Source organism: Aspergillus japonicus (genome assembly GCF_003184785.1).
Source record: "Aspergillus japonicus CBS 114.51 unplaced genomic scaffold BO86scaffold_1, whole genome shotgun sequence".
NCBI classification, from domain to species: Eukaryota; Fungi; Ascomycota; class Eurotiomycetes; order Eurotiales; family Aspergillaceae; genus Aspergillus; species Aspergillus japonicus.
This window is the reverse complement of record NW_020291638.1, coordinates 799796-815064: the sequence shown is the minus strand read 5'-3', so window position 1 is coordinate 815064 and position 15269 is coordinate 799796. Positions and strand designations below refer to the sequence as shown.

General features: G+C 52.3%; 6 protein-coding genes across 6 annotated transcripts; 4 read left to right on the top strand and 2 right to left on the bottom strand.

The window, feature by feature from the left end:
- The first annotated feature begins 1112 nt into the window (after positions 1 to 1112).
- Positions 1113 to 3299, top strand: BO86DRAFT_444476 (putative C4-dicarboxylate transporter/malic acid transport protein). The gene is made up of 4 exons (XM_025676381.1): positions 1113 to 1948; positions 2004 to 2319; positions 2378 to 2788; positions 2855 to 3299. The coding sequence occupies exons 1-4, from the start codon at positions 1612 to 1614 to the stop codon at positions 3207 to 3209; spliced, it is 1419 nt and encodes a 472-aa protein (XP_025533428.1). The 5' UTR covers positions 1113 to 1611; the 3' UTR covers positions 3210 to 3299.
- A 208-nt stretch (positions 3300 to 3507) lies between these two features.
- Positions 3508 to 5100, top strand: BO86DRAFT_351396 (ribosomal RNA processing 1 family protein). Its single transcript, XM_025669430.1, has 3 exons — positions 3508 to 3737; positions 3798 to 3905; positions 4038 to 5100. The coding sequence occupies exons 1-3, from the start codon at positions 3689 to 3691 to the stop codon at positions 4919 to 4921; spliced, it is 1041 nt and encodes a 346-aa protein (XP_025533427.1). The 5' UTR covers positions 3508 to 3688; the 3' UTR covers positions 4922 to 5100.
- A 26-nt stretch (positions 5101 to 5126) lies between these two features.
- BO86DRAFT_384622 (putative sphingosine kinase (SphK)) lies at positions 5127 to 7196 on the bottom strand. Its single transcript, XM_025670926.1, has 3 exons — positions 6842 to 7196; positions 6697 to 6759; positions 5127 to 6621 (listed from the first exon to the last, which is right to left on the bottom strand). Exons 1-3 carry the CDS (start codon positions 6984 to 6986, stop codon positions 5306 to 5308), a joined length of 1524 nt encoding a protein of 507 aa, XP_025533426.1. The 5' UTR covers positions 6987 to 7196; the 3' UTR covers positions 5127 to 5305.
- Positions 7197 to 7653: 457 nt separating this feature from the next.
- On the bottom strand, positions 7654 to 11150 carry BO86DRAFT_384620 (coatomer subunit beta). Its single transcript, XM_025670925.1, has 5 exons — positions 10604 to 11150; positions 10121 to 10541; positions 9680 to 10069; positions 8021 to 9629; positions 7654 to 7958 (listed from the first exon to the last, which is right to left on the bottom strand). Exons 1-5 carry the CDS (start codon positions 10906 to 10908, stop codon positions 7816 to 7818), a joined length of 2868 nt encoding a protein of 955 aa, XP_025533425.1. The 5' UTR covers positions 10909 to 11150; the 3' UTR covers positions 7654 to 7815.
- A 132-nt stretch (positions 11151 to 11282) lies between these two features.
- On the top strand, positions 11283 to 12284 carry BO86DRAFT_384618 (mago nashi family protein). The gene is made up of 7 exons (XM_025670924.1): positions 11283 to 11397; positions 11452 to 11489; positions 11544 to 11639; positions 11698 to 11761; positions 11821 to 11908; positions 11968 to 12093; positions 12158 to 12284. The coding sequence occupies exons 1-7, from the start codon at positions 11360 to 11362 to the stop codon at positions 12170 to 12172; spliced, it is 465 nt and encodes a 154-aa protein (XP_025533424.1). The 5' UTR covers positions 11283 to 11359; the 3' UTR covers positions 12173 to 12284.
- Positions 12285 to 12974: 690 nt separating this feature from the next.
- On the top strand, positions 12975 to 14382 carry BO86DRAFT_5134 (GID4/VID24 family protein). Its single transcript, XM_025677433.1, has 4 exons — positions 12975 to 13498; positions 13552 to 13702; positions 13765 to 14122; positions 14185 to 14382. Exons 1-4 carry the CDS (start codon positions 13094 to 13096, stop codon positions 14249 to 14251), a joined length of 981 nt encoding a protein of 326 aa, XP_025533423.1. The 5' UTR covers positions 12975 to 13093; the 3' UTR covers positions 14252 to 14382.
- Positions 14383 to 15269: the final 887 nt, after the last annotated feature.

The following is a 15269-nucleotide window of genomic DNA, read 5'->3' as shown; positions in this document are numbered from 1 at the left end:
GTAACGAGGAGCGAATTAGTTAGGTAGCATCCACAAGGAACCTCGAGCTTGGAACCTCTCTTCCAAGGCAAGCATGGGAAATCAGCTTTGAGCCGAGCCGCTCTGTGTTCTGAGTCTGAAGGGAAACTGCGTCAGAAAGATCCGGATGCGGAAGATCCGTCTAAGCTTGCAGATAATTGCTATTCATGGTCCCTGTCGTTGCTACCCAACCATATCGCTCGCCCTGCTCCCCCGACGGCTTTGAGTGGAGCTTAAAGTCATTGTACCTATTGTGATTTACAGGGGACACAAGTATAATACTCCTCATTCTAAAGCTCGCATTAGCCGTGTTGTGTATGCTTGGCAAGTTCAGACGTTGTGTATAGGAAGCTGGCACCAGAATGATACAACCTGCTGTAATCGAAGAACAAAAACCTTGTACGATACACATTTGGAGAGCACTATGGGGCCATAGCAGCTTGACGAAAGGCCATCATGGACTCAATACGATATCTTGAAGTATGAAGGTGCCGCAGTGTAGATCCCCCGGCCTCGGAACGGAGTGGAGTGTCCAGTAAGCGGATGTTCTAAAAAAGTATCCGATTATGTAACAAAGCACATAAAGCTTCATAGCGATGATGCATGCACCCCACGCAGCAACTGCAACCATGCACGTATTTTCATCTTTTGATCGGTCTAGCCACTTCCTGCTTGCTGCCACTGAAGTATCAGGGGATATCATAAATTCTACGGCCAAAAGGTTCTCATGCCACTTTCTCTATAATGCAATCCCTCCAGCAAGACTCAGTGCGCCATCAAGAGCCTGGCAGCACAATCCATGGGACCAACAAAGAACTTGACCCTTGGGAAAAGTAAACTGGAAAAGCCGCACCAATCCTCATCTCACGATGATCTTGGGAGAGGAATACTGACAGCAATTCATTGATACTGTACTTAGGATGTGCCAGAGCAACATACACATCTACGCATGTCAAAGACGGGCGTGCAGCAGAATCCGCCTCTTGGCAATGACGCAGCGCCCTCAATTGATCCGCGAGCTTTGGTGCCTTGCCCTTTTTCCCGCTTCCCCGCCATGAGGCTGCGGGTGCCGGTAACCGAGACGGAGGCAAAATCTCCAACCTGAACTATTCCTACGTAGCAACAATCTGGCTCAACAAGAGTGGTTTTCACTCTTGACTGTCGCTACTTCTTCCCCTGCAGAAGCTCGAGTCGCGTGTCTTACCGCACGCTCGCTCCTCCACTTATCGACCGGCCTAGATCGTCATTGCTAACGATTGGTGCCAACACCTGAACAGCACGCTTGCAAGCACCAGCCATCAGATCGGGTATAATAGGCGACCGGCTATCATTTTCTGCTGCTGTTCGGGGGCATGATTTGGCTTCCCAACTTCTTTATCGATAACTTGTGCTCGGTAGACTTCGCTCTTGACTCGATTAGTAGGTATAGCCTATGGCCAAGGCAGGACGAGTCTCCACTCTGGCTATTCTGACTTCATCGCTCCCTGAAGCCCCGAACTTTGCCTCCAGGAAAGACATCCCTTTGTCTTTTGATTGATTCTGTGGAATGTCAATTGTCTCTAGACAACTAATGCAAAGTTTGGGATCTCGGCAATGGCAAGCGAACTTTTGTCTCCCCGACACACGCGCAATCGTGGGGACGAAGGATATCGCACACCGACGATCGAAGATACACAGAATGATCTCGGGGCGTTTCCATTCCCGTCTCGAGGGAGCCAAGTGCGCGAGGCGCATACTTCGGCTCTTGAGGCGCTGAACCAACCTTCGTATCAACGGACTGAAGCGCACGGCAACAAAGAAAAACGCCGGCGACGGGAAGTGGACTGGGCTACGGCGAAGATTGGATGGAAAGGCAGGCTTCGTCACTTCACATGGGCCTACTTCACATTAACCATGGCCACGGGTGGGATTGCGAACGTTCTGTACTTTAGTAAGTCGATGCACTCTCTCACGCTGGAGACCCTTGTAAATTAATCCCGTCATAGTTCCATACAGATTCCGCGGCTTGGAGACGATCGGCATCATATTCTTCCTGCTCAACTTGGTTCTCTACGTTATCATATGGTGTCTGCTGCTTACGCGCTTTTACTTATACCCCTACACGTTTAAAGCATCGTTCTTGCATCCGACGGAGTCTCTGTTTGTCCCTGCATCGTTGGTTTCCTTTGGCACGATCCTGATCAACATCTCGCAATATGGACCCGACCATACCGGACCGTGGCTCACATATGCGGTGGGGATCCTGTTCTGGATTGACGCCGCCCTAGCCGTCATCTCTTCTGCGGCCATATATTTAATCCTGTAGATGAACCCCAGATATCCTTTCCATTGGCTGCAAAGCTAATGTTCTTCCGCGCAGGTGGTCAACGCAAACGTTCACCATCGCTCAGATGACACCCATCTGGATCTTCCCCGCATATCCTATGCTGATCATCGGCCCTCATGCGGGCGTCCTAAGCTCGACCCTCGAACCCTCTCGCGCTCTGCGCATCATCATCGGAGGTACGACCATTCAAGGCGTGGGCTTCCTCGTCTCGTTGATGGTCTACTCCGCCTTCATCTACCGGCTGATGTCCCAAAAGCTCCCTCGGGAGAACGTCCGCCCCGGAATGTTCGTATCCGTGGGCCCCAGTGGCTTCACCGTGTCGGGCATCGTCAACATGGCGTCTCACGCGAAGCGAAGCTTCCCCAGCGATTTCATGGGCAACGGACCCCTCGCAGCAGACATTGTGAAGGTCGTCGCAGATTTCTCGTGTTTATGGCTCTGGGGGTAAGTGCATACCATCCCTGATCCTTGGTCTTTTGCGCCAGCCAAGCCAACGTTTCCTTTCTCTAGACTAGCGCTTTTCTTCTTCTTTATCGCGAGCTTCGCGCACTGGTCGGCGATCGGGCCGGGAAAGATGGTCTTCTCCATGGCGTGGTTCTCGTTCGTATTCCCGAACACAGCATTGATCACGGCGACCTTTGCGATTGGGAAGGCTTTCTCCTGCAAGGCGATCAATATCATCGGATGCGTGATGGTTCCGCCTCTGATCTTGATGTGGCTGTTTGTGTGCTACATGATGGTCCGGGCGATCGTGACGCGCCAGATCCTCTGGCCGCAGAAGGGCGAGGATAAGGATGAAGGCGGATTCGAGATCCGTCAGATCAAGCCCGAGTCAGGGCAAAGTACACCTTCTGAAGAGGTCTGACTGTTCGGACTGTCTGGATCCAACCTGGCTTGAAGCACATATACCTGTAATGATCGAGTATATACTAGACATTTAAAAGTAATGAGCTATAATACTTCCTCGGTGGGCTACACCACTGGCCTGCCTGCAGTCCAGTCCATTCCTCAAACTAGAAAGCCCCACACGCGCCCCACAGCCCCAGCACCTTCCCGCCCACCAATCAACAGCCCCTCAGAAGCAAACACTGCAAACACCGACACAATCTCCCAAGAAAAAAAAGTGTAGTGATGGATGGGATGGCTTCAAAAGTCCGCGCCGTATTGCGACCAACTTCCCCTCCTTGTCCACGCCGCCCACCCAACTCTCCCATCCGACGATCCGGCGATAAGTCCTGTCGCCAGTGACCCTAGTACCCTCGGAATCTCTCCCTCTCCGGTCCAGAAACACCAGCACACACGACCCCTCAATCGCGCAGGTCTCGCACCGCAAACCGAGTCACGATGACCGACGTCGGCAAAACTCCTTTCATCAAGGAGCTCGCCTCCAGCGGTATGCCTTTCATCCCCACAAGCCAACCTCCCCCTCAAACGCAAACTAACAGGCGACCAGACAAAAAACTCCGCGACAAAGCCACCGCCTCCCTCACGCTCTTCCTGCGCGCCAAAACCGACCTCTCGAACCTCGACCTCCTCAAACTCTGGAAGGGACTTTTCTTCTGTGCGGCCCCCGCCTTTGCCCCCACCCCCCAATGCCCCAACAAACCTACACATCCCCCCAAACCCCCCATGTGAAAACCAGACCAGGACCGGACAGGACGAGAATGAAAAGTCTAACAGACGATTAAAACAGGCTTCTACCACTCGGACCGCCCGCTGACCCAACAAGCGCTCGCGCGCACGCTCTCCTACAACCTCGTGCCGACGCTGCCGCGCACGACGGTCCACAAGTTCCTGCGCGCCTTCTGGCTGACGATCGGCCGGGACTTCCACTCGATCGACCGCCTGCGGCTGGACAAGTACCTGTTCCTGATCCGGTGTTACGTTGGGGTGGGCTTTGAGGTGTTCCTCAAGGGGAACACGGGCATCGTGAATGGTGCTGGGGCCGGTGATGCTGCGGACGGCAAGAAGCGCAAGCGGGAGGAGGAGAATTCCAACACCAAGAAGGGGGGCAAGAAGCGGAAGGGTAAGGGGCAGCAGCAGCAGCAGCAGCAGCAGCAGCAGCAGCAACAACAAGAAGAGGAGCAGCAACAGGACACAAAGACCGAGGAGGTGGATTTGCAAGCGCTGGAGTCCTACCTCGCCATCCTGGAGGAGGGACCGCTCTGTCCCCTCAATTTCGACCCGGATCAGCCCCCGGCCAACGAGGCGGAGGATTTCGTCCCCATGCCGCACGGCCCGGATGGGTTGCGGTACCATGTGATGGATATCTGGGTGGATGAGTTGGAGAAGGTGCTGGAGTTCGAGGAGGTCACGACGGCGGAGGGGACGACGGCCAAGAAACCCAAGGGCCCGGTGCCGGCGGAGTTGCTGTTGCGGCCGCTCGAGAGGTTGAGGAAGGAGAGTCCGTACAAGCCGGTGCGGGTGCGCGCGGCCGAGGCGTTGGACGATGAGCGGTTGGTCGAGTGGGGGTGGAAGGAGCGGAAGGTCGAGAGTGATAGCGAGGATGAGGACGAAGACGAAGACGAAGACGAAGAGGATGAGGATGAGGAATGGGGTGGGTTCGGCGATGAATAGATGAGAACGAACAACATAAACAAAAGTTTCTTACTTCGCGAAAGGGCTGACTCGGAGTTAGGTTCATGTACCGTACTTGCATATGCTATGTTTTTATTTTCTTTGGTAATCCTTGTTTGATGCTCCGGTCCTGCAGATGCGGAGATTGAACATTGAATAATTTATAACAATATCTATACAAACTCTATCAGCTACCCATTCTTCTCTTTTCTCTAGGTAGTCTACACTATGTATGTATCTTGTCAGGAAAGGTTGATCCAACCCAAAACAGAAAGCAAGCCAGTGCTTTCCTCAAAACTCAGGGTATCATCGGAGTGCAAAAACTGGAAAAATAAACTGAAGCAAAAAGGTGGGAATACCCAGTTCCATCGACCGGTTCGGCCCCTAAGGCCTGGGTCCCTCTGCCTCGTACAAGTGTCCGGACTTCGACAGCACAGTGCCGAGACCTTTGTGGATCTCCCCCTGGAAGGCCTCAAAAGGAATGCTCTCCCCATCCACGCTGATGTATCCCTCCTTCTCCCGAGGGACAAGCCGGTATGCTAACGCCTTGCGGATATTGACTTCGGGCATATCAAAGAAACCTCCCTCGGGGATCTCGGTCATCATTTTGAGAGATCTCAGTCGACTAACAGTTCCATCGATGGTGACAATGTCCATAAGTCCGTCATTAGGCACCGATGCAGGGAAGAAGTTGGTATCTTTCGACATAATGGCCATTTTGCCCGCATAAAAGTTGCCCAGCGTCTCGGCCGGGATCACCTCCCAATCCTTGGGCAACTCGTCCTGTACAGTTCCGTAGACGAGCTCAGGCAAGCCACCAGACTGGTCTGCAGTAGGCTCAGCAGGGCGTCCAGTGGGCTGGCTTTGCGCATAGGTGTTGTAATGGTTCTTGATCGCCTGCTTATCATCCATGACCACCTTGATCGCGAGGTCGCAGGGATAGACTGTCATGTGCATGAGCCGCTTGAGGAACCCATATGTGAAACGATGAGCCCCCATCCAGCGAATATCGTCGGTCCCCAGATCAGATTCAGCGATGATTCCAAAGGACTGAGACAGAAACGACAGAGTGCGGGTGTTCCCCTGGGTGATCGACACCAGATCCAGCGGTGTCCGCAAGCCCTTCACGATGGCCAAAGCTGCCACCGAGATACTGCCGGTTCCGCACAGATTCCACGTCATGGCGTTGCCCGATCCACCCGGGAGCAGGGCCACGGCCACCTTGGCGAGCGCTTCACGTGCATTGGGCTTCTGCGCCAATCCGTTGAAGACCTCATACGGCAGCCCATCGCCGGAGCAGCATACAATCGCATCGTATGCGTTGATGTCGAGTTGTTGCACAATCTCCGTCGCGTGACCGCGGTGCGTGGTTTCCTGCACGTCAATCTGACAGCGTGCCGAAGCAAGGATGGGCGCTGCATATGTCGAATACAGCTTGGCAGCGTGACCCTGACCACCGAAAGGATTGATCAAAACCTTGAGTCTCTTGGTACGCTGGGCGGAGCCGTAGGCGGCGTCGAGTAACTTTTTCATCCAGGTTTCGGCAGCGCTCTTCTCCTCCTCGCGGATCGAGTATTGGAGGGCGGCCACGGAGACTTCGTCTTTGTGCTTCGGCTCCGCATAGGTGATTGTCAAACCAGCCGGCGAAAGATCGGCGTCCAGTACATTGTACAAAGAAATAGTGTGGGAAATTCTGGTAGCTAGAGCCGTGGAAAATTGTCAGGCCAGGGCTGCTAGGCTTTTACTACCGTCGTGGAATCGTGAGTTGGAGTTACCTGCATCCTTCCGAATCCGCACTGTACAGCATCCGCGCTCGGATTTGCGGCCGGAGCGTTCGTCTGCGCGCACCCGAGGTTGTGGTTAGCCACGAGAACGATGGAATCAAAATATTCAAACCAGCAATTGAGCATCTAGACCTACCGACAACGAGCAGAGAATCGCTTCCCAGTGTTAGGGTGATCGAGTCGCCTACTGCGAGGGTCGCATCGTGCTGTAAGAGCTGATCCGACACATCCGCGGTGTTGAAGGAGGGCCGCGAGTTGCTATCGGCGGTCGTAGTAGCCATGATAAAGCCCGGCAGGAAAGCCGAGAGAGGGCGACACAGACGGAGGAGATTCGGAAGAACTGCCAATGAACAAAAGGCGAAGTAAGGATACGGGAACAAGCAATACCCAAAAACAGGATAAGAATAATCTAAGAATAAAAGCAGAGCGGGCAGTAGATAAGTCTTAGGTGAGGAGGAAAGCAACATGAAGTGGTTGAAGGTGGAAAATGGGGCAAAGGGAAAGAGAGAACTGAGGTAACCAAAGCGGAACGGAGATTATGCCCGGTCTTTATCGAGCAAGGCTCAGGAACGAACGGTCCCTCCACCGGACCCTCTCTCGCCCTCTCCACTGGGTGAGTTTCGCCTCTGCGTCTCCCTCTCGCCCTTCTCCCTCTCTCTCGCTCTCGCTTTCTCTGTTCCACCTCTCTCGATGTCTACCGGACAATCCCCCACATCCGATTCCAGAATTCCCCCAATTTTGTGGAATGGAGATCGCCTGTCATTTGCGGAACCAAACCAGCGTCTCTTTGGAAACACTCCACTGCTTCACCATCGGACCAATTGGTTTCAGCTCGCCATCCCACAGACTGTGGTCCAGAACTGGAACGAACGGCCTACGACAACAATGAACCCATCCGGTGCTCGTTGGAATTCTAAGAAATCTTTCATTGAGTAATAAAGTCTTTTCTCATCCGGTACAAAACAGGAAGAGGCATAATAATCAACAGAATTCGTCCATTAGAAGAACACAGAAGAGTGAATAGGTGCATAAGTTCAGATAAATCGGTGGGTGGGTCCAGCAACAACAGGGTAATGGCTATTCAAATACGAGTCAAAGGCAACACTTTATTCATGCCGCAGATGCCTTGAGGCCCTTCAGCGACCCCAGGCTCAAAGCCAGTCCCTGCGAACGACTTCTTATCCGCACAAAACCGGTGATCGGTCCATCATCACCCTCCTTCTCAATGCTCAGGTTTGCCAGAGCGTCCTCGCCTGTAGAACATGGGTCAGCAACAGGATCATAATTCGTGTTGGCGGAGAGGGCCGACACTTACCAAATACGCTCCGGGCATATAGGTTGGCGCTCAGGAACCGACAGTCGCCCTTGAGGGAGGCCTCGGGAGTCAAGCAAGCCATGTTGGTGCTCTCCATGAGCTGCTTGAGGAACTCTCGAAGGCTCTTGGCCTTAGAGTTGATGTTTACCTTGTTCTCCCACTCGAACTCAGTCCACATAGTCCGGAACTGAGTCTCAGTGCAATGCGCGGGTTGGATGTAGTCCATGATGTCTGCATGGATGTCGTTCAAGATCACCACGTGGGTTTCCGTCGAGCTAGCTCCGTCGTAGACAATGTTGCCGAAAATCACACCAGTATCCGTTGACGATACCTTGACTGTAGCCTGCACGTTCAAGAAGTCGCGGGGTCCGAGGTTGTGTGTGGTAGGTCGCTCGACAACCTTGAGGTCTCCCAGGGTTGCAAATTCGACGCTAAGGTTCTGGAGGGTCTCGAGGGTCTGGTTAACCAACAGCACATCAAGGACAATGTCGAACTGATGAACTGTAACGTAAGCCTCAGCATAAACGGCATCCGAGAAGCCTGTCAGCTGGACGACCCGGCTCAACTTCGAGGAGACAGTCTCCACGGTCGAGTCACCGCCAGTGGCCTTGGCGAGATCCAGTTCGATTTCCTCCGCGCCTTCAAGAGCTGCCTTCTTCGTAAACTGCCGAATCGGAATAGCGTCATCAACCTGCACAGCAGTCTTGGCCTTCTCAACAGCTTCCTTGGCGGCTCTCTTCTTGTCCTCAACCTGAACCATGGCGCGGAACGCTTTCCGGGTGTCTTCCAGGAAGGTAGTCTCCAGCTCCTTCTTCTCAGAGAACTCGGCAAGTGAGCGCACACAGCACATGATGCGATCTACCGAGTCTTCATCAATAGGTGCCTTGACAAAGTGAGACTGGCCCACGCGGATAATGGAAATCATGATGAGCATAGCCTCTGCCCGCAGAGCATTAGTACGGGCGGCGTCTTGGGAGACCTCCGAGTGGCGCATAACCAACTTGGTGAGAGTGGACGACAGGACAGTTGCCAGATAGTAGTCACCGTCCAGGATTAGTTGACGAAGAGGAGGCTTCTGCGCGGCTTTGACAGCTTCAAGGCGGGCAGCAGCAGCCGACTGGCTAGTGAGAGCACTCTCCGTGGCATACGTGCCGTCAGCCAGCACCTTGCGGGATCCGGTCGGAGCAGCCGGCTTGCTGTGGCCATTGGGCTGATCCTTGAAAGCAGCATCTTCCGGTACCTCGTCAAGGAGACGTTGTTCCGAGGCGAGAATGGGAATTTCTCCAAGACTTGCTCTGATACGCTTCCATGCCTCACGAATATCGCGTTCCTCCAGAGAGTATTCACCAACAACCCATAGAACGCCCCGGTAGACCTTGCCCGCCCGAACTTCGCTTAAGGTCGAGACCAACCGGTCGACGATCGAGTGTCTGAGGGCGGGGAACTTCTCTACAACCTCCTTCACGAAAGAGATCACGTCAACGGCGGAGTTGTTGTTGAAGTCGGCGATGAAGTCCATCAAGAGGTCGACAACGCTTGCAGCGATCTCCGAGAAACGAATGGCGCAGTTGTGTATCGACTGGATCAGCAGCTGGCGGTATTCACTGTTCTGCATATGCTGTTAGCTTCGGATCCGTTCAAACAGAACGATAAGCTTACCTTCTCATATTGTTCATCAACGGTCTTTGCGAGCTCCTTCTTCAGCAGCATAACAATCTCCTCAACATTCTTGCTTGACACCATCTCCAGAGCGATGCCGAGTGCCTTACGGCGAACGTCGATGTCGGGGCTGGAGAGGACACGGAGGATCTCCATGGTGAGATCATCCAGAACACCCTCGTTGCGAATGCGCAGCTGATCCACACGGTCAAGAACAATGAGCTTGACGTTGTTGTCGGCCTCCTTGATGCAGAGTTCAATCAGCTTGCCTGCCGCAGCCTTCACGGCGACCGGGTTGCTGGTGAGTGCCGTCAGAGAAGTCGCAGCCTCATAGATGACAGTGCTGGTCGAGGCATCCAGAAGGTCAAAGATCAGACGCAGATATCTCGCCTATAAGCAGCCGTTAGTAGCCTCCGCAACTGTTGACTCTCTGCAACCAACCTTGTTCTGACTGTTCTGCACAGCATCTTTGCGAATGAACTCAAGCTCCGCCAATTGTAGCAACTCATCAGTATTGGGGATGCTGTCGAAAGTGGAAGAGAGGTACTCCAATGCCTTCTGATGGCTGATCGACATAAGGGCCGCGAACGCATTGCGCTTGCAGGTGCCGTCGGTCTCGGTCTCGAGGAAAGTCTGAATAAGTTCTGGCGCGTCCGGGATCAGGGATTCGGAGTGCTGGAAGATCGAAGCGACAGCCCAAACAGCGTTCTTTCTCACGTATGCGTGGCGGTGCTCCAAACAAGAGCGTGCGGATGAGAGGAGGGGTTCGATGAGTTCCGGCTCGCGGAGTTTGCACAAGAAACGAAGTGTATTGCCTCGGATGTACTCGTTGGGATGCTGAAGATCATTGCGAATGCCGTTGCTGTAGAACAGAGCAGTCGTTAGAGACAATAAAGCGTGGCGAGAGAGTATGTATTTCCTTACCAGACCAAGATCATCTCTTGCTTGAGTTTGCCATTGGCGTCAAGTTTCGGGCAGATTTCGTAGTAAAAGTAAAGCAGTTTCTTGAGGGGCTTGCTCCGCGAGGGCATGACGAAGCGAATGATGTGCATGAGCAGCTGTGGCATGGGATCTCCATTGAGCATGATCGTGATGATCCGCCTCATAGTGTCCATCTTGGTCTCATCTGTACCCTTCTCCAACTGCAGCTTCAGCTCCTGCAACGAGGGCTGATCTGCAGTGTTGTCCAGATGGACGAGACTGTATGCATGTTCCAAGAAGGAGGCCATCGTGATCGAGTGGGTGCAAGCGAAAGGCCGTAACAGGGGAAAGTCAGGAGGGAGGAGGAGAGCTTAGGCGTGGTCAGTACAGGTGGTTGTTTGGGGTTGGTGATTCAGGGGATGGCAGCGCTGCGCACCAGGTCAACTCTCCCCAATGGGTAACTCGGGGCTGACAGAAAGAAATAAATTAGTATAGCTGGGCTCCCCTCACCTGCCTAGCGTTCATCAGTGCAAGATGTTGACAATCGGAGGGGGTGCGGACATTCGAGGCTCAACCTGGCCATTTGCGCGGCGGAGCAAGCTGTCCGGAGTGTGTGAATGACTAAGCCAGCCTGGACCAACCCGACAAACCAGGCACTTCCACCCAGGAACGCGCCCGTCATTTTCACTGCTTGCTCCGGAGCATTCTCGACGGACTGGTTGATCGGCCACCAAGTTGCAGGTCAAGCATACACTCAATATGTCAGGCCAAGGCGAGACCTTCTATCTCCGCTACTAGTAAGGACAGCCTGTATGAAGCCCAGGTTTCCTCAGCTGCTGACAGCCATGCAGCTCAGGTCACTCTGGGCGGTTTGGACATGAGTTTCTAGGTTGGTCTCCTCTAAGCATTGCAGCTGGCGAATATATGAGTTAACGATCACTAGAATTCGACTTCCGCACGCTTGGCGATGGCCGTAGTGCTGCCGTCCGATATGCCAACAACTCCAATTACCGCAATGACTCCCTCATCCGCAAAGAAAGTGGGTTCCCAACAAGGTGCGGAGGTACTGAGTTACAAGAGCTGATACGATCTTTTAGTGTGTGTTAGTGCGGCAATGATCCAGGAGGTTAAGCGCATCATCAAGGAGAGTGAGATCATGAAGTAAGCCCTACCTTACCCTGCTGGAAATTGGATGAGTTGGGTATACTCACACGACCTAGGGAGGACGACTCCAAATGGCCTCAGAAGAACAAGGATGGACGTCAGGAATTGGAAATTCGCTTGGGTAATGAACATATCTCCTTTGAGGTGGGTTCTTGTATTGCAATCCTTGACCGTGGTTCATACATCCTGACTGTTTGACGCAGACCGCGAAAATCGGCTCCCTGGTGGACGTGACCGAATCTGCCGACCCTGAAGGTCTCCGCGTCTTCTACTACCTGGTGCAAGACTTGAAGGCCCTCATTTTCTCTCTTATCTCGCTTCACTTCAAGGTGAGTTGGGCGTTACTTGTGCGCACCCACCCGGCAATTTGGCTGATAGAACTTCCTCGTCCAGATCAAGCCTATTTAAATTCACGCGATGATTGAACGAAGAAGGACACAAATTGGGATAGGCGTTACTTGATATTTGGCTTAAGACACCCAAAATGATAGCGGATATACCTGAATTCATTCATTGAAGCACCAATGAGTATCAGCGAGTAGCAACTGGCCAAGTCCAGGTCCGGAAACTGCAGGTGGGAAATGACGCAATGCAGGAGTGCCAGTAGAGCCAACGTAGCAAGTGCTTCATATACAATTGGCCACGGCTTTTACTACCAGAACAATGCCCAAGCCATGTTGTATTAGAGAACAGAATCTGAAATAGGTTAATGGCTGAGGGAATGAGGGAGAGGGTTTGGGCCGGAGGTAGTCGAAGATCATATCATCTCATATCATATCATATCGTATTGTATCACATCTTCATCGTTCCCTCCCCCCTTTTTTCATTCCCTTATCAACGCAGCGCAACCCTCCGATTAACCGCCCGAGGCGCCGCCGATTGCCCCGTTCGCCTCCCCCGCGCTCGCATGATCACAAAAAGCCGCCCTATCCCTTTTGGGCAATGTCTGCTGGCTGGCTGCGGTGCGCAACCCCCGGACTCATCAATCAAATCAATTGAACTACACTTCCCTTTCTATTCATCACCTCTACCCCCCCCCTCATCCCCCCCCCCATTCATTCCTCCTTTCCCACTTCCCACCCCCTCAATAACCCCCAATCTTACTTACTTCTGCAACCTTCGCTCGGTTCATTATCCGATTCCCTTGAATAGTTCCTTTTTCATCCTAGTTTCCTTCCCTTCCCTGCGGGAATCCCACGCCCTGGTTACGAACTGCATGCTTGCTTTTCCTGCTTGTTGAACCTCCCTCCGCCTCCTTGCACTTCCTCACACTTGCTATAAGTGCACCTGCTTCGGATCCGATGTCATTCATTTCTTAATTCGCCTCCAATGCCGACCCCGAGTGACATTACATCCAGTGTGAATGCTTCGTCAGCCCTAGAGGAACTCTCCGCTCGTTCCACTTGCCCACCCGAGGTCGAGAGGCTGCCCTCCCGGAGAGAGTCTCGAGCACCCTCCACTCTTTCCGATCGGGATGATTCCGAGAGCTCTTTGTCCCAGCTCATCTCTGCGGCCCACACGGCGCAGAATGCCCTGATCGATGTGACCGCAGGCTCAACCGCCGAGTCCTCGTCCGGTGGTAGCCCGATGAAAGATGTGGCAAAAACCGAAGATGAGCCTGCCGCGGGGAGGTTGAGTCCGGCTGCAGAGCCATCATGCTCGACCAGCCAACCTCAGTCGGTCACTTCATCATCGAACACCTCGCTGTTAAGCTACGAATTTTCGAATATTCGGGTATGTTCTAGAGTCCAAATGGCATGGTCGCGAGCTTGGTCTGACTCCCGTAGCTCCTCCCTAACTATACTTCCTCGTTCTTGCGCCCGGGAAGTAAATTCACCGGCACGCAGCAATCCGATCGGCAAGTCTACAATGTCGATGTCGAGATAAAGCATGTTGACATGCAAGAATCTTATCTTAGTGGATACCTTCGCATACAAGGTGCGTGGACTGCAACATAAGGGATTAAAACCGCCCATGGCTCACGTAAACCACACCTGCAGGTCTGACGGAAGATCACCCTACTCTCACGACGTTCTTTGAGGGCGAAATCATCGGCACGAAACATACCTTCAAGACTAAGAACGAAGCATGGGGCGCTACAGAGAAGACCGATATGCAGCATTGGAACAGGTTTCCTGCGTGGCGTCCGTTATCGAAGCAAGCAAGGAAACCCGATTTCACGTATCGCAATTACGCCCAACGTGAACATATTTTCATGCGCTGGAAAGAATACTTCTTGGTTCCCGACCATCGCGTTAGATCCATATCCGGTGCAAGCTTTGAGGGGTTCTACTACATTTGCTTTAATCAAGTAGAGGGAACTGTTGCGGGCATATACTTCCATGCGAAAAGCGAGAAGTGAGTCTTTCGAGAAGCGTACTCACATCTTCCATTGCTAACCTGAGCTACTTCACTTGCAGATATCAACAATTGGAGCTCAAGCATGTGGAGGACCATGGCTGTACTCCAGCCATGGAATTCCGTTAAATTCGCCTTTCCTGCCACTTTGGCCTGGGGCCATGATTGATTCCTGAATCAGGCTACCAACCCTTCCTCTGGCAATATCCCATTTAATTGTTGTCTATTCTTCCTTGTTACACCCATACCCCGCCTTTCGGCGGCAGACCTACCTGTTTACTATTTGATGTCTCGAACCTCGGAAATGCGGAGCGTTTCACCCTTCTCGAGTCTTTTTTTTTGAACCGCTTTACCGTCCAGCGGTTAATCAGCCCCAACACAATGGGGTTTTATGTCACCCTTGATGAAGACACGCTTTTGTCCTTCCAGTCTCCTCTTCTGCCTTTCCAGTTCTTCCGCTCGGCGTACAGGTGGCTCTTATAGTTACTCTTTCCAACACACCATACTCAAGGCTCATGACTTGTTTGTTTTCTCATTCCATCACCCATGCTTACTCCTCCGGTTTCTTCTTCTGGTTCTATAGGGTCATCATGAACAGTTTATAACGAGCAGAGCGAATGTCGGGCATGTACTCTCATTCCATATTCCATGGTATGCTTTTATCATTATTTGCTTGGGCTTCTCTTTCTACCCCACCTATCATTCCCATCGGTCGCGAATTCGCCTTTTTTATTTCTATTTTCTATAACGGAGAGCATTAGTTAGGAACATTAGTGTCCGCGGTTATGAAACCCGCGATGATACGGTGAATCAAGGTCGATTCACCTTCACCATTATCAAGAGCGCCTCACCAGCACCGAGCAGTGTTCAGTATCCATTTGACGTAAATCATAGTATCTATTGAGCCTGGGTGTATTGATCTCACATCTATAGATCTGATTCTACCAACTGGCATTAACTAACCAATAAAACATCTCTGAACAAATTGGGTAGAAGTATATTGTACTTGTATTCTCTTTCTGAATGCATATATTGCTGAATAACAAATGAAAAAAGAAAGAGGCCAAAAAAGTCCAGAAAGTAAAAAAAAAGACGCTCCTTCGTATGCTTGAGCGTGATACAAACAAAAAAACCAACACAACACGAA

Coding starts and splice junctions, on each gene's coding strand:
- BO86DRAFT_351396 (XM_025669430.1), top strand. CDS start 3,689: ATGACCGACGTCGGCAAAACTCCTTTCATCAAGGAGCTCGCCTCCAGC. Junction 3,738..3,797: donor CAAGGAGCTCGCCTCCAGCG/GTATGCCTTTCA, acceptor ACAGGCGACCAG/ACAAAAAACTCCGCGACAAA. Junction 3,906..4,037: donor CTGGAAGGGACTTTTCTTCT/GTGCGGCCCCCG, acceptor CGATTAAAACAG/GCTTCTACCACTCGGACCGC.
- BO86DRAFT_5134 (XM_025677433.1), top strand. CDS start 13,094: ATGCCGACCCCGAGTGACATTACATCCAGTGTGAATGCTTCGTCAGCC. Junction 13,703..13,764: donor TGGATACCTTCGCATACAAG/GTGCGTGGACTG, acceptor CCACACCTGCAG/GTCTGACGGAAGATCACCCT. Junction 14,123..14,184: donor TTCCATGCGAAAAGCGAGAA/GTGAGTCTTTCG, acceptor CTTCACTTGCAG/ATATCAACAATTGGAGCTCA.
- BO86DRAFT_384620 (XM_025670925.1), bottom strand. CDS start 10,908: ATGGCCTCCTTCTTGGAACATGCATACAGTCTCGTCCATCTGGACAAC. Junction 10,542..10,603: donor CAAGAGATGATCTTGGTCTG/GTAAGGAAATAC, acceptor TCTGTTCTACAG/CAACGGCATTCGCAATGATC. Junction 9,630..9,679: donor TTGATGAACAATATGAGAAG/GTAAGCTTATCG, acceptor CAGCATATGCAG/AACAGTGAATACCGCCAGCT.
- BO86DRAFT_444476 (XM_025676381.1), top strand. CDS start 1,612: ATGGCAAGCGAACTTTTGTCTCCCCGACACACGCGCAATCGTGGGGAC. Junction 1,949..2,003: donor TGCGAACGTTCTGTACTTTA/GTAAGTCGATGC, acceptor ATCCCGTCATAG/TTCCATACAGATTCCGCGGC. Junction 2,789..2,854: donor TCGTGTTTATGGCTCTGGGG/GTAAGTGCATAC, acceptor TCCTTTCTCTAG/ACTAGCGCTTTTCTTCTTCT.
- BO86DRAFT_384618 (XM_025670924.1), top strand. CDS start 11,360: ATGTCAGGCCAAGGCGAGACCTTCTATCTCCGCTACTA. Junction 11,398..11,451: donor ACCTTCTATCTCCGCTACTA/GTAAGGACAGCC, acceptor ACAGCCATGCAG/CTCAGGTCACTCTGGGCGGT. Junction 11,762..11,820: donor AAGGAGAGTGAGATCATGAA/GTAAGCCCTACC, acceptor CACACGACCTAG/GGAGGACGACTCCAAATGGC.
- BO86DRAFT_384622 (XM_025670926.1), bottom strand. CDS start 6,986: ATGGCTACTACGACCGCCGATAGCAACTCGCGGCCCTCCTTCAACACC. Junction 6,760..6,841: donor CGATTCTCTGCTCGTTGTCG/GTAGGTCTAGAT, acceptor GGGTGCGCGCAG/ACGAACGCTCCGGCCGCAAA. Junction 6,622..6,696: donor GCGGATTCGGAAGGATGCAG/GTAACTCCAACT, acceptor CCACGGCTCTAG/CTACCAGAATTTCCCACACT.